This window comes from Hypanus sabinus, chromosome 4 (genome assembly GCF_030144855.1).
Source record: "Hypanus sabinus isolate sHypSab1 chromosome 4, sHypSab1.hap1, whole genome shotgun sequence".
NCBI classification, from domain to species: domain Eukaryota; kingdom Metazoa; phylum Chordata; class Chondrichthyes; order Myliobatiformes; family Dasyatidae; genus Hypanus; species Hypanus sabinus.
In genome coordinates, this window is record NC_082709.1 from 50,071,310 (window position 1) to 50,084,498 (window position 13,189).

General features: G+C 38.7%; 1 protein-coding gene across 1 annotated transcript in view; it reads left to right on the forward strand.

Moving 5' to 3' along the window:
* The window catches only part of LOC132392113 (protein unc-80 homolog), a 208,351-nt gene that overhangs the window by 142,060 nt on the left and 53,102 nt on the right, over positions 1–13,189 (forward strand). Inside the window, 6 exon segments of the mRNA XM_059965960.1 lie at positions 903–989; positions 1,923–2,106; positions 5,712–5,806; positions 8,267–8,356; positions 10,146–10,247; positions 12,928–13,108. Of these exon segments, the coding sequence (XP_059821943.1) occupies positions 903–989; positions 1,923–2,106; positions 5,712–5,806; positions 8,267–8,356; positions 10,146–10,247; positions 12,928–13,108 (739 nt within the window).

Consider the following 13,189-nt stretch of genomic DNA (forward strand, 5'->3'; position numbering starts at 1 on the left):
GTCTCTGTAACCTCTGGCAACACTCCAAACTATCCACAACACCCCCAACCTTTGTGTCATCAGCAAACTTACTAACCCACCTTTCTACTTCCTCATCCAGGTCATTTATAAAAATCACAAAGAGGAGGGGTCCCAGAACAGATCCCTGCAGAACACCACTGGTCACCGACCTCCATGCAGAGTACGAAACATTCACAACCACCCTTTGCCTTCTGTGGGCAAGCCAATTCTGGATCCACAAAGCAAGTTCTCCTTGGATTCCATGCCTCATTACTTTCTGAATGAGCCTTGCATGGGGAATCTTATGAAGTGCCGTGCTGAAATCCATATACACTACATCTACTGCTCTATTTTCATCGATGTGTTTAGTCACATCCTCAAAGAATGCATTCGGGTTTGTAAGGCATGACCTGCCTTTGACAAAGCCAGACTGACTACTCCTAATCATATTATATCTCTCCAAGTGTTCATAAATCCTGGCTCTCAGGAGCTTCTCCATCAACTTGCCCACCACTGAAGTAAGACTCTCTGGTCTATAATTTCCTGGGTTATTTATACTCCCTTTCTTGGGCAAGGGAATAACTTTTGCAATCTTCCAATCCTCGACATTTGAGACAAAAGTGCCCATTTAATGCGGTCAATGAAGTAAATAGAATTTAGATTACCATTTTACATGGGAGAAAGTTAGAGCATGTGAAAATACTACTTCAAAGGGTGCATTGATCGAATCATAAATAGAACACTTTCCAATTGTCAATAATAAACTAATGTGACATTGTTAATAAATTATAACAACAGGTGAAATATTTTAACATTTTCAAAGGATTATTTTGAGAATTTTTTTTACTTTATAAATTTATAAAAATCCAACCATGTTTGCTAAATTGCACTCTTCTTCGAAGGATGAACTGATCTACATGCTGCGAAAACTTCTGTTGAATATTGGAGATATGCCAGCTCAGACATCTCATATACTCTTCAACTATCTGGTAAGTATTAGTGGTGTCATTAATTATTTAAGTATTTTTAAGAATTCCTAAGCAATAATACAGTAAGCTTTAAATATAAACCATCCAGTTACATTCATGTTGTCATACCATATTCCATCAGGGTATTCTCCAACGGGATGGCATGAACATTGATTTCTCTAACATTTGGTAATTTCTCCCCCTCCCCCTTCTCTCTTTTTCCATTCTCCATTCTGGTTCACCTCCCACCCTTTCTCTTTTCCTCACCTGCCTATCACCTCCCTCTGATGCCCGTTCTTTTCTCTTCCGTGTCCACTGTCCTTTCCTGTCAGATACCTCCTTCAGCTCTTCTCTTCTCCTATCACCTCCCAGCATCTTATTTCATCGCCCCTCACTCACCCACCTACCTTCCCCTACCTGGCTTCACCTATCACTTGCCAGTTTGTTCACCTTCTCTGCCCCCACCATCTTATTCTGGCTTCTGCTCCTTTCCTTCTCAGTCCCAATGGAAGGTCTTGGCCTGAAATATCAACTGTTTGTTGCACACTATAGATGTCACCTGATTGCTGAGTTCCTCCACTACGTGTGTGTTGCTCAAGATTTCCAGCATCTGCATAATCTCTTGTGTATGTGATTCACTGTCACATCTGATCTTTTCTAACTGAAATTAAAACTGTTTTCTTTAATCTCGTGGATTGGCAGAAGTTGACCAATTCTTCTCAATCAACTTTATGAGAGAGCTATTTAAATGGCTGTAAAATTTATGAAGAATGCTGCAAAATTCATTCAAATGAATTTTATGTATATATCTCAAATATCTGTAGTTGAACTAATGATGGTGTGGGAATGAGCATGGCCTGGAAATACACAGGATAGCCTTGCCCTCAGTTAATTACACAATTTGCCTGCATACTGAATCATGTTTAGTTTTCATCACTTTCTTTTGCCTTGCAGGTTGGCCTGATTATGTATTTTGTGCGCACCCCTTGTGAATGGGGCATGGATGCAATCTCAGCCACTGTCACCTTTCTGTGGGAGGTTGTGGTTTACGTCGAAGGACTTTTCTTCAAAGACCTGAAGCAAACAATGAAAAAAGAACAGTGTGAAGTCAAATTGCTTGTCACAGCCTCAATGCCAGGTAGGCTCGCAGCTGCCTAACAAAAACAAGCAGTGACAAATGATGTAAAACATCCTTTTGCTTAATTCTAATTATTTTCAACTGTTTATCATTTTTGTGCATTTGCAGAGGTCGGTAGATTGCTGTAAATTGTGATGTGGTTATTAACATTGTATCAGATTTCCTTCTCTACACTGCTGCCACCTCTTGACTAGCAGGCATCATTTGAAGTCAAGGCTAGAAATTCCTTCAGATGAGGCTCTGTTAATGATGATGTCTCTACTGGAAGGGATCTCTCACAGCAGAAGTTCAGTGTTAGAGTGACAAACGCAGGCCTCCCTGGGGCTAGATGCTCAGCCGGTGCTGTTCACATTGCTGACACATGGCTGCACTGCTAGGTCCAGTTCAAACCCATTCATCAAGTTTGCTCAACAACGACAATGTGACAGTGTAACGAGGGGAGGGAGAGACACTGGTAGAATGGTGCAAGCACAACAAATTGAGTCTCAATATTGACTAGACCAAAGAGGTGATTGTAGATTTTTAAGAAGGTGCTGGCCACTCATCACTGCACATGGAGAGAATTAGGAGCACCAAATTTCTGGGAGACCATATTACAGATGATTTCAACTGGTTCCTCCAACACCAACACTTTGGTCAAGAAACCACAACAGCATCTTCACTTCCTAAGGATATTGAGGCACGAGGATCCCTCTTCCCCCATTTTTACAGGAGAACTATCAAGAGCATCCTGACCTGCTGCATCACCACATGGTATGGGAATTTCAAGGCATCTGATCATGCACCACAATGGATCACAAGGTCTGCTGAAATGATCTCTTCCACTTGTTAGAGATATTTATTAGGGGTGCAGCATACACAGAGCCCTTAGCATTGTCAATGATCCTTCCCATCGATCCAACAGTCCCTTTGACCCCCGACCATCATCAGGAGGTATCACAGCATTAGGACAAGAACGGTTAGGATGGGAAATAGCTTCATGGGATTAGGATGGGAAATAGGCTGCAAAACTATTGACCTCCCTACCACCACCCAGGTCTCATCATGTATGAAACACCAGTAGCATTATACTGTTTACTTTTTAACTTATATATGCACCTTATTATTTGTTGTATTATTGCTTTATGTGTTGTGTGAGTTACATGTGCTATGTAGTGCACCATAGTCTGGAGGAACAGTGTGTCATTTGGTGGTATACATGTGTCCAGATGAATGACAGTAAACTGAATTTGAACTTGAACATGAGCTGAGTGTCTCCCCCGTAACCTCCCGTGTCCTGCATATCCTTTCCATATTAGCTAAAGCCTCTATGTTCTCAATGGAACAAGCTGTTGATCCCAACAGCAATGCAGTAATATAATCAACTGCTGAAAGATGAATATCCCAGAATCCAGCTGTGGGACTGTAAATGAATGGTGGTCCTTATTCATCGGCTTGAAGTTTTGTTAACACAGTAAAAGATCCTAAAGGATTTCAGAGGAGTAATATTTAACCAAATAGGATACCTAGCCACATACAGTGGTGCTAGAAAGTTTGAACCCTGCAGAATTTTCTCTATTTCTTCATAAATATGACAAAAAATGTGATCAGATCTTTGCATGTCCTAAAACTAGATAAAGAGAAACCAATTAAATACATAACACAAAAACATTATACTTGCTCATTTATTTATTGAGAAAAATGTTCTAATATTACATGTACTTGTTGTAATGTGTATGTGAACTTCTGGGGTAATGCCTTCTACAAAAGCTATTTGGAGTCATGCATTCCAATCAATGAGATGTGATTGGAGGTGTGGGTTGTACAGGTGCCCTGCCCTATAAAAAGAACATACAAAGTCAGGTTACTGACATAGCCTGCTCTTCTCAAGAAAGGTCTGTTTATATACACCAGACCTTGATCCAAACAACTTCCAGAGGACCTTAGAAGAAGAATTATAGAGATGCACGAAGCTGGTAAAGGTTACAAAAACATTTCTAAAGACTTGAGTGTTCATCAGTCCACAGTAAGGGAAATTGTCTACAAGTAAGGAAAGAACGCATTACTGTTGCTACTCTCCCTAGGAGTGGGCATCCTGCAAAGATCACACAAAGAACACAACATACAATGCTGAGGGAGATGAAAAAGAACCCAAGGGTAACTGCAAAAGACCTACAGAAATCTCTAGAACTTGCTGAAGTCTCTGTTCATGTGTCTACTATAAGAGAGACACTGAACAAGAATGGTATTCAGGGAAGGACACCCTGGAGGAAACCACTACTTCCCAAAAAAAGCATTGCTGTACATCTCAAGTGTGCAAAAGGTCACCTGTATATTCTGCAATGCTTCTGGGACAAAGTTCCGTGGAAAGATAAGACAGAAGTTGAACTTTTTGGCAGAAGCGCCAGTTGCTATGTTTGGAGGGAAAGGGGCACTGCAGTTCATCCCAACTGTGAAGCGTGGTGGAAGGAGCATCATGGTTTGAGGCTACTTTGCTGCCTCAAGGCCTGGACAGCTTTTAGTCGTTGAGGGACTAATGAATTCAAGATTGTATCAAGACATTTTACAGGACAATGTCAGGGTAGCAGTCTGTTACCGGAAGCTTAATAGAAGTTGGATAATGCAATAAGACAATGATTTAAAAGGCAAAAGTAAATCAATAACAGAATTGTTTTAAGAAAAGAAAATTTGTGTTTTGGAATGGTTGAGTCAAAGTCCTGATCTTAATCTTATAGAAATCTTGTGAAAAGACCAGAAGCAAGCAGTTCATGCACGGAAGCCCACCAACATCCCAGAGTTAAAGCTAAATGGCCTAAGATCCCTCCAAGCCAATGTGCAGGATAAACCAGCAGTTACAGGAAATGTCTAGTTGAAGTAATTGTTGTACAAGGGGGTCACACAGTTTCTGAAAGCAAAGGTTCACATACTTTTTCCACAAGTACATGCAATGTTAGATAATTTTTCTCAATAAGTAAATGAACAACTATAATGTTTGTGTTAGTTATTTAATTGGCTACTCTTTATCTAGTTTTGGGACACCAAATCTGATCACATTTTATGTCATATTTATGCAGAAATAGAGAAAATTCTACAGGGTTCACAGATTTTCTAGCACCACTGTAAGATGATATTAGAGTAGCTGATTAAGTCTGGTTGAATAAGTATGTTTTTAAATTGGAGGAACTCAGTGACAGAAATTGTGGCCTCAATAATTCTGTATAATTTTGGGCTAGGCAGCTCTCTAAATTACCACCACAGGATGGGAGGTAGCAGGTACAAACATGCGTAATTGATGGTTCACAAAATCATGAAATGGTCATAACACATTAGGAGACCATTTGGCTTTTCAGATTTGTACTAGCTCTGCTTATGAGCAATCCTATTAGTTCCACTTCCCCAATCACCTCTATACTTCTGCAAGTTATTTCAGATACCCAACCAGCTTCTGTCTGAAATATAAAACTGCATGTGTCTCCACTAACCAAATCTTAACACTTGCTGCTAATAGAAAAAAGATCATTATGTGGCACTGCAGTTTATCTTTTTGTAATAAGTCAATTGCTAATTAATTGATTAATTTTTATAGCAAATAATTTATGTTGATGTTGGGCTTTTTGTTACACCAGGCACAAAGACTTTGGTTGTTCATGGACAGAATGAATGTGATATTCCAACACAACTTCCTGTGCATGAAGATACACAATTTGAAGCTGTTCTAAAGGTGAGGAGATATTATTTCGATAAAGAATTTACATTCATTTTGATCATTGGAGTTCTCTTACTGTATAGTTGTTATACTAAGTACCATGTAGTGAATACTTCATTTCTAATGTGTTTTTGTTGCATTAAGAGTGCCTGATACTAATATATGGTATTTACATGCATGTATGTTGTAAGCTTGCTTTATCTTTTTTGTTTTTATACATTGATTCCCATTCAGTTTATATCTTCAGTTTATAATTCAGTTTATATTCAGTTTATAATTATATACTTCTACTGTTATGCATTCAATTTATGGCAATATTTATCAAGTATTCATTCTTTTCCATTAGATATTTAGTTACAGCAGTTATTCTTTTTGCTTTTATTAAATTTTGTGTTTATAACACATAAGCACACAAAATAATGATCCTTGCTTTAAAATTTTAAACACAATCATACATTTTAATGGGCGGAAAATTATGTGTAGGACCTACATTATTTGACCAAAGGTCTTACTGCTGACATGCTTCAATTTTGCAGAATTTGCATTTAGGTGAGTAGAATTGAACTGAATGCAGAAAAAGTGGGCAAATATTTTGTTATGGTAATTCAAAATTGAACTTTGGTTTTGCTGAAAATATTAGAGGATGAGGTAAGGAGGATTTCAGGTATTAAATCATGATTACATAGACTATATGGTATAGTAATGGACCATTGAGCCTGTTTGGCCCATACTAGCTTCTTGCCTTTCTCATCCAAGTCTTCCATCTTTTCTTACCATCTCAATTGTGCTTGTTTAGCCTTCATTTAAATGCATCTTTGCTGTTTGCTTCAACCATTTCAGGATGGAGCCTTCCATTTTCTCATCATGCATTAAGTAGCCTTTTTTTCTAAATAACCATTTGGATTTTGAGCTGCCCATCTTATAATAATGCCCACTAGATAACCACTTTTATATAAGTGGAAACATACTCCCCACATCCACCCTTCATAATGTTAAAGTTTGGTGACCCCTCAACCTTCATTTCTGAAGTTTTTTTTAAATATTCAAAATTGCCTTTTGTCAAACTTGTAATTTTTTCAATCCCTGCCTTTCAAAACTGTTCTTCAGCTGCTGAGAGATGTCTCATATCAACTTCACAGAAAGGCAAAACACCTTCTAGCATTGTTGTCCTTGGCTGCAGAGAATGCCAACAGTGCCCTATTACCACCAGATTACTATCCTGCTCTTCACCCTTTTGACAAGTTTCTGAACCACTGTACTTTGGTCTCCAATGTGTCTGTCCACTTGAGTTTATCTTCTTTATTCACAGATGCTAAGTGCCTCAAACCTGCAAGGACTGTTTTTACAAACTTTCAGCTTCTCATAAACTTCTCTATCTGACTCTATAGCAGTCACGGTTTGCCCATCTTGGGCAATCTTTCCTTGCAACGAGTGGGTAGAAACAGCTTGACCCTTAAGCGTCAGAATGTTCCCAATTCAAATTGCAGTCAATAACTGGACTAGAGACATTTCCCACAGACACCATTACTCAGGATAATTATCACTACCTGCGAATTTCTGTAATCTAGACTCACAGTCTGCCTTCCTGTGTCTTAGAAAGATCTTATTTAATTAGTCTTGCTTCAGTGATTATTTATAGTTATACTTAAATTGTCTACTTTCTTTAATTAATTAAATTTAATATTACATGCTATAATTCCTGATTCTAGTTTATATCAGTGCCTTAGTCTAAAGAAGAAAATAGCTTGATATTCACCATCTCATCACCCACCTGCTTGCCTATGATATTGCTCTTGGAGCCCCCACCAGCTCAATCTTTCTTTAAACTCGTGGAGTTTCTATCTCCTAGACTGTTCCTGAAGTCAAGAAACTTTCATTCTCTTGTGTTTAAATGCTTAGAGCTTCTGTTTCCTGCAATCTTTTCAACCTCATGGAGCCTCCTGTTTGTGTGCTGCTTTTAAACTCTCACTTCTATGAAACCTGAGAACTTCAATTTTAAACTGACCATGTTTTTCTCTTATAATTTTTTTTTAACTTTGGATTACCATAATCAGTGTGGCATTTGACATCAATGGGATAGACACATTATTGTCATAATCTGTGGCTAGCTTCAATAATAATTCCAGCAGAAGTGAGCATGTTTTACAGAATTAAATCTTCAGATGGCAAATATTGTTTAGTGATGTTGGGACCATTCCATGTGACTCAAATGTATTGGTAGTAAACTATCATCTAGTAATTATTGAATACCAAATTTGGATAATTTGAATGTCAAATTAATGAATACTAGATTGTAATGAAAAATGAGATAGTTTATCACTGATTGTAGAGTGGCTACTAATGACAAACTTCTCTTGTCTCATACATGATTCAAATTAATGTGACAATGTTAAGTAAAGAAATTTATTCTTACTTGCTGTTCTTTTTGTTCATTTGTGTTGTAGTTGTTGGACTTATCACATTATTTCCTTCCAGGAGTGTTTGGAGTTTTTTAATATTCCTGAAGCTCAGTCAAACCATTACTTTTTGATGGATAAACGCTGGAACCTGATACACTATGCTAAGGTAAGATTGATCTATTTTACTTAGTAAATTTCCAAAGTTTTACTGGTTATTACACAAAGGAAGGATTGGAAAAAGGAAAGCAACTTAACTTGATAAATAATCAAGTTATTTGCCTTGCAGGATGGTTACAATATGTTAGAAATCCACTCACTGCAGAATATCCAGCCTCTGCCCTGATTTTACATAAGTGCTGGTCTGGTTACACTTTTGATTACTGGGTACTCCTAACATTGACATTGGAAGATACAGCGATGGAACACCAGAAAAGCCAGTATATGATGAATGAATTAGAAAATAATATGGAACCGGGAGGAGCAGGAATATTGCTCCACCCTTCTCCATTATGTCAGCATTCACTAACAAATCACCAAAATGCACCAGTTGTACCTGTGTCTTGCCATCCCACCCTTCCCCAACCTCTTCTTACACTCACCTTTGGCTTTCATTTGCCATCCAAGCTGAAATTTCTGGCCAGAAAGCTGATGCATCACACATGCAGCTTGCTGAAATTATGATGGTAAAGCTGAAGGATGAATGTCTGCCTTTTCATGTTTTGGGCGCCAAGGATTGAGCACTTAAGAAGCTCCCGAGCTGAGGTCTGGTGCTCAGTCGTAAACTACTTGTCATTTCGTCTAGTGTTTGTTTTGTGCTCAGATTCTCCATCCAGTTTGAAACTGTGTCTTGATTCTTGCCCCTGATACTCTAGCATTTGGACCTGAACCATCCTCGTCAAGGACTCTCGTCACACTCCCCTCTCACTTTATACCTATATCCTCTCGTTCTTGATTCCCTATTCCCTGGAAACAGACTGTGCACATTTTCCCTATAGATATCCCTCACAATTTTATACACGTCTCATTCTCCTATGCTCCAGTGAAAAACATCTAAACCTGCTCAACCTCCCTCTGTAACTCATTCCTCAAGTTCCAGAAGCATCCTTATAAATCTCTTCTGCACTCACTTCAAGGCTTCTTTTCTTTAACACGCTGACTAAAGCTGAATACAACTTTCCAAACGTGACCTCACAAAGTTTTGTACAACTGCAGCATAACGTTCCAAACTCTATACTCAACACCCTAACTAATGAAGGTCAGTATGCCTAAAACTGGTCCACTTGTGATGCCACTTTTGGGAACTGTGTACCTGTACTCCTTCTTTTCTACCACACTCCCTGGGCCTCTACTGTTCAGTATAAAGGTCTTATCCCCATTTGCCATCCCAAAATGCAACACCCCACACTTAGCCAAATCTAACTCTATTTGCTATTTCACAGACCACTTACCCAGGTCATCAGAGTCCCTCGTTAGTCATCTTCACAGTCAATGCCACCACCTGTTACTGTTAAATACCTCAATGGCTGTTAAACCAAATTCCTTCCAACTACAGATGTGAAATACAGAATGTATTTTTGTGTGTTTTTCACAAAATAAAGTAATGCAGGGCTAATGTTCACTTAGTTTGATTTTTACTGCTGTCAGTTGATAGATTTTTGACCAGAACACGGGAAGCTCAAATTTGACTAATTCAGCAGCTAAGCTAATAGGGGATCCAGTTCTAGTTCAATGTCTCATTGAATAAATTGCTCATTTGAGAATTTAGCAATTTCTCAGTATTTAAGCTAAATAAAAAAAAAGGTGAAGTTGATGCTGTTCAAAAATGATCCAGCTGAGGGAGGCATTTACAAAGAGACTGAATCTATGATATTTCTTGAGTCAATCCCTCAGCATGCAGTGTGTTTGCTTGTTAGATTAACCCGTTTTTAATGGTATGGATGGTTTTGATTTTGCAGACCTACGTACGAGATATTTACCCATTTCGCCGTTCAGTCTCACCGCAGTTGAACCTTGTCCACATGCTTCCTTCTAAAGGACAAGAACTAATCCAAAAACAGGCAAGTAGGAGGCCAGTGTCAAGAAATGTCATTTAGAACCCTTTGCTAATATTTTTTTTTACACTTTGCTTTATCCTATGGTCTTGCATATTTTGTCTTATTTGAAAATATTTGAGCAAAATATTTAATTATGCAAAAGAAACCTATTAGATTTCAAGCAACGCACACAAAATGCTGGTGGAACACAGCAGGCCAGGCAGCATCTATAGGAGAAGCACTGTCGATGTTTCAGGCCGAGACCTTTCGTCAGGACTAACTGAAGAGACAGATACTAAGAGATTTGAAAGTAGTTGGGGAGGGGGAATGTGAAATGATAGGAGAAGACCAGAGCAGGGTGGGATGAAACTAAGAGCTGGAAAGGTGATTGGCTAAAGGGATACAGAGCTGGAGAAGGGAAACGATCATGGGATGGGAGGCCTCAGGAGAAAGAAAGGGGGAGGGGAGCACCAGAGGGAGATGGAGAACAGACAGAGTGATGGGCAGAGAGAAAAAAAAACTTAATCTGTCAGGGATGGGCTAAGAAGGGGAGGAGGGGCAGTAACAGAAGTTAGATAAGTCAATGTTCATGCCATCAGGTTGGAGGCTACCCAGCCAGTATATAAAGTGTTGTTCCTCCAACCTGAGTGTGGCTTCATCTTGACAGTAGAGGAGGCCATGGATGGACATATCAGAATGGGAATGGGACGTGAAATTAAAATGTATGGACACTGGGAGGTCCTGCTTTCTCTGGTGGACAGAGCAATCTACTAGATTTCAAGCCAGTTGATGATCCCTGCTGTATTCACCCAAATACATCACTTTTTTTTTTACAGATTGGTTGTAAGAAATGACGTGGAGCTTGTTGTTATGAATGAGAAAGTAAAAATATTTGGAATGGCAACCATTTTTCTATTTATGTATCTCTGCCACAGCAGAGAGTATATAATGGTGATTAGTTCTTTTTAGTATAGCAGTGTTCAGCCCAGTTTGTTGATATGCTAAAAGAGACCATGTAGGAGAGGATATATTTTTTTCTGAAGGTATGTGAAACAATTGAAGTAAACAAGGGTTATTTTCATTGAACAGAAGGTTGAGTTGAATCAGTCTGATATGGTCATGTGTAAGATGTGTTCAACTGATCAGTAATTCTCCTTTAAAAAGCATAAAACAAGTGTAATGCCCTGGTTAAGATTTTAGCTGCTACGCAGTAGGTATTTCACTTTGGCACTTCTGTAAGAGCAGTCAGTTCTGCATGTTTGGCTTTGAGCTAATGATAAGGGGCTATGTTGTTCAACTTAAGAATATTGTGTTAGCCAGTCAGGTTGGTAGAATTGGGAGAAGGTTCTAGAGAACATGCACGGAGAGGTTTTGTGAAAGACACTGGTGTGGGTTGAGGTCTTTTTGGTGAGAGCTTGGAGCAGACAGGAGTGAAGATGGCTGAGGACACTGTCCCTGTTGCACAAGGTGCTTCAATGAGGAGGGACTAATACTCCATGAGGGAGCCCGATTGTTCAAAAAGGGGTTTCGAATGACATTCAAAAGGTGGTGTGTGCTTTCATACAGACCCTGGGTCCAGTGTGAGTTGAAGACAACTTCAAGATGTGCTCCAACTTAAGTGCTCATTTGGACTGGATTAACTGTTATGGGCCCTTCTTATTTTTTTTTTCTTTTTCCTACTAACTGTTCAATAAAGCTGAAATTTGTTAATATGCTTTCTTTATGATTGTATGCAGTGTACGGCCTGTTTTTTCTTGCCAGTGGCTAATTGTATGGGGGCAGTATCTATACAGTATTCACACAGATTGGGGTTCGGATGGTCGATATATCCCAACTTCCTGGTTTTGGTGGGACCCAAGTCATTCCGACCCTAGAGTATGGAGTTTGAGAAAGATGGTTTTCTCACCGCTGAGTCCAGTAGCTGTTAGCAAGAGGCTAACAGGCCGAATCTCTAGAGACACACAGTATTAGTGGTAGTGTTTAAAGGAATTTGTAGGAATTCCTTTGTAATTGGAAGTTTTACAATAATCCTGAATCTAGCAATATGACAAGCTTATTATTGTGTTTAAAAGTTTCCAAACATAAATGAAAAATCAGCTGCAACTACAAAACTTTACTAAATTGCAAAAGAACTTCAGATGCTGGAGATCTGAAATTCAAATAGAAGTTATAGGAAGTATTTAGATGGACAGGCAGAACCTTATGGAAAAAATGTAGTCAAAAATTTCAAGCTGATGACCTCCACTCAGGAAGTTTTTCATTGATAGAAGTAGGTTGCGTTTCCAAACCTGCAGGATTCAGCTTGGTTCCTGTAGAGATATGCAAGCAATTTTGAAATACATAACTTTAGATTTGTAATGGGTCTTTTTTGACAGCCTCCAGCTGATTTTAAAACAAGTTTTTAAATTTTCACTTTGCTGCATAGTTTTTGATGTACTAGAAACAGCAACTATTGTGGCCGCTTTTGGAGGAATATTCTTAAGCAATGGCTTTCTCCATTTTAAAACCCATTCAAGGTAAATTCCAGTTGCTGAATCTGAATATTTTGCTTTGGAAAAATATGAAGGGAGCACTGATATGATTTCTTATTGATGAAGTCACTGACATTTTATAAGAAAGGGATAACATCATTATATTATTCTTAAGATAGATATTTTAAAAGTATTTTGCCTTCTCAAAACCTAACATGCATAATTTTAAATAGGTGTTCACACGGAAACTGGAGGAGCTTGGGCGAGTGATGTTTCTGATGTCCCTTACTCAACACATACCAGCTGTACACAAACAATCCCATGTATCCTTGCTTCAAGAAGATCTGCTCAGATTACCATCATTCCCTCGCAATGCGGTAGATGCAGAATTTTCCTTGTTTGCCGATCATCAAGGTAAATCTCCTCTTCAGCAAATGTCAAATCTTTTCAAATGAAATTTTCAAGCAACCAAATAATTGTCCAAGCATTTTGTCC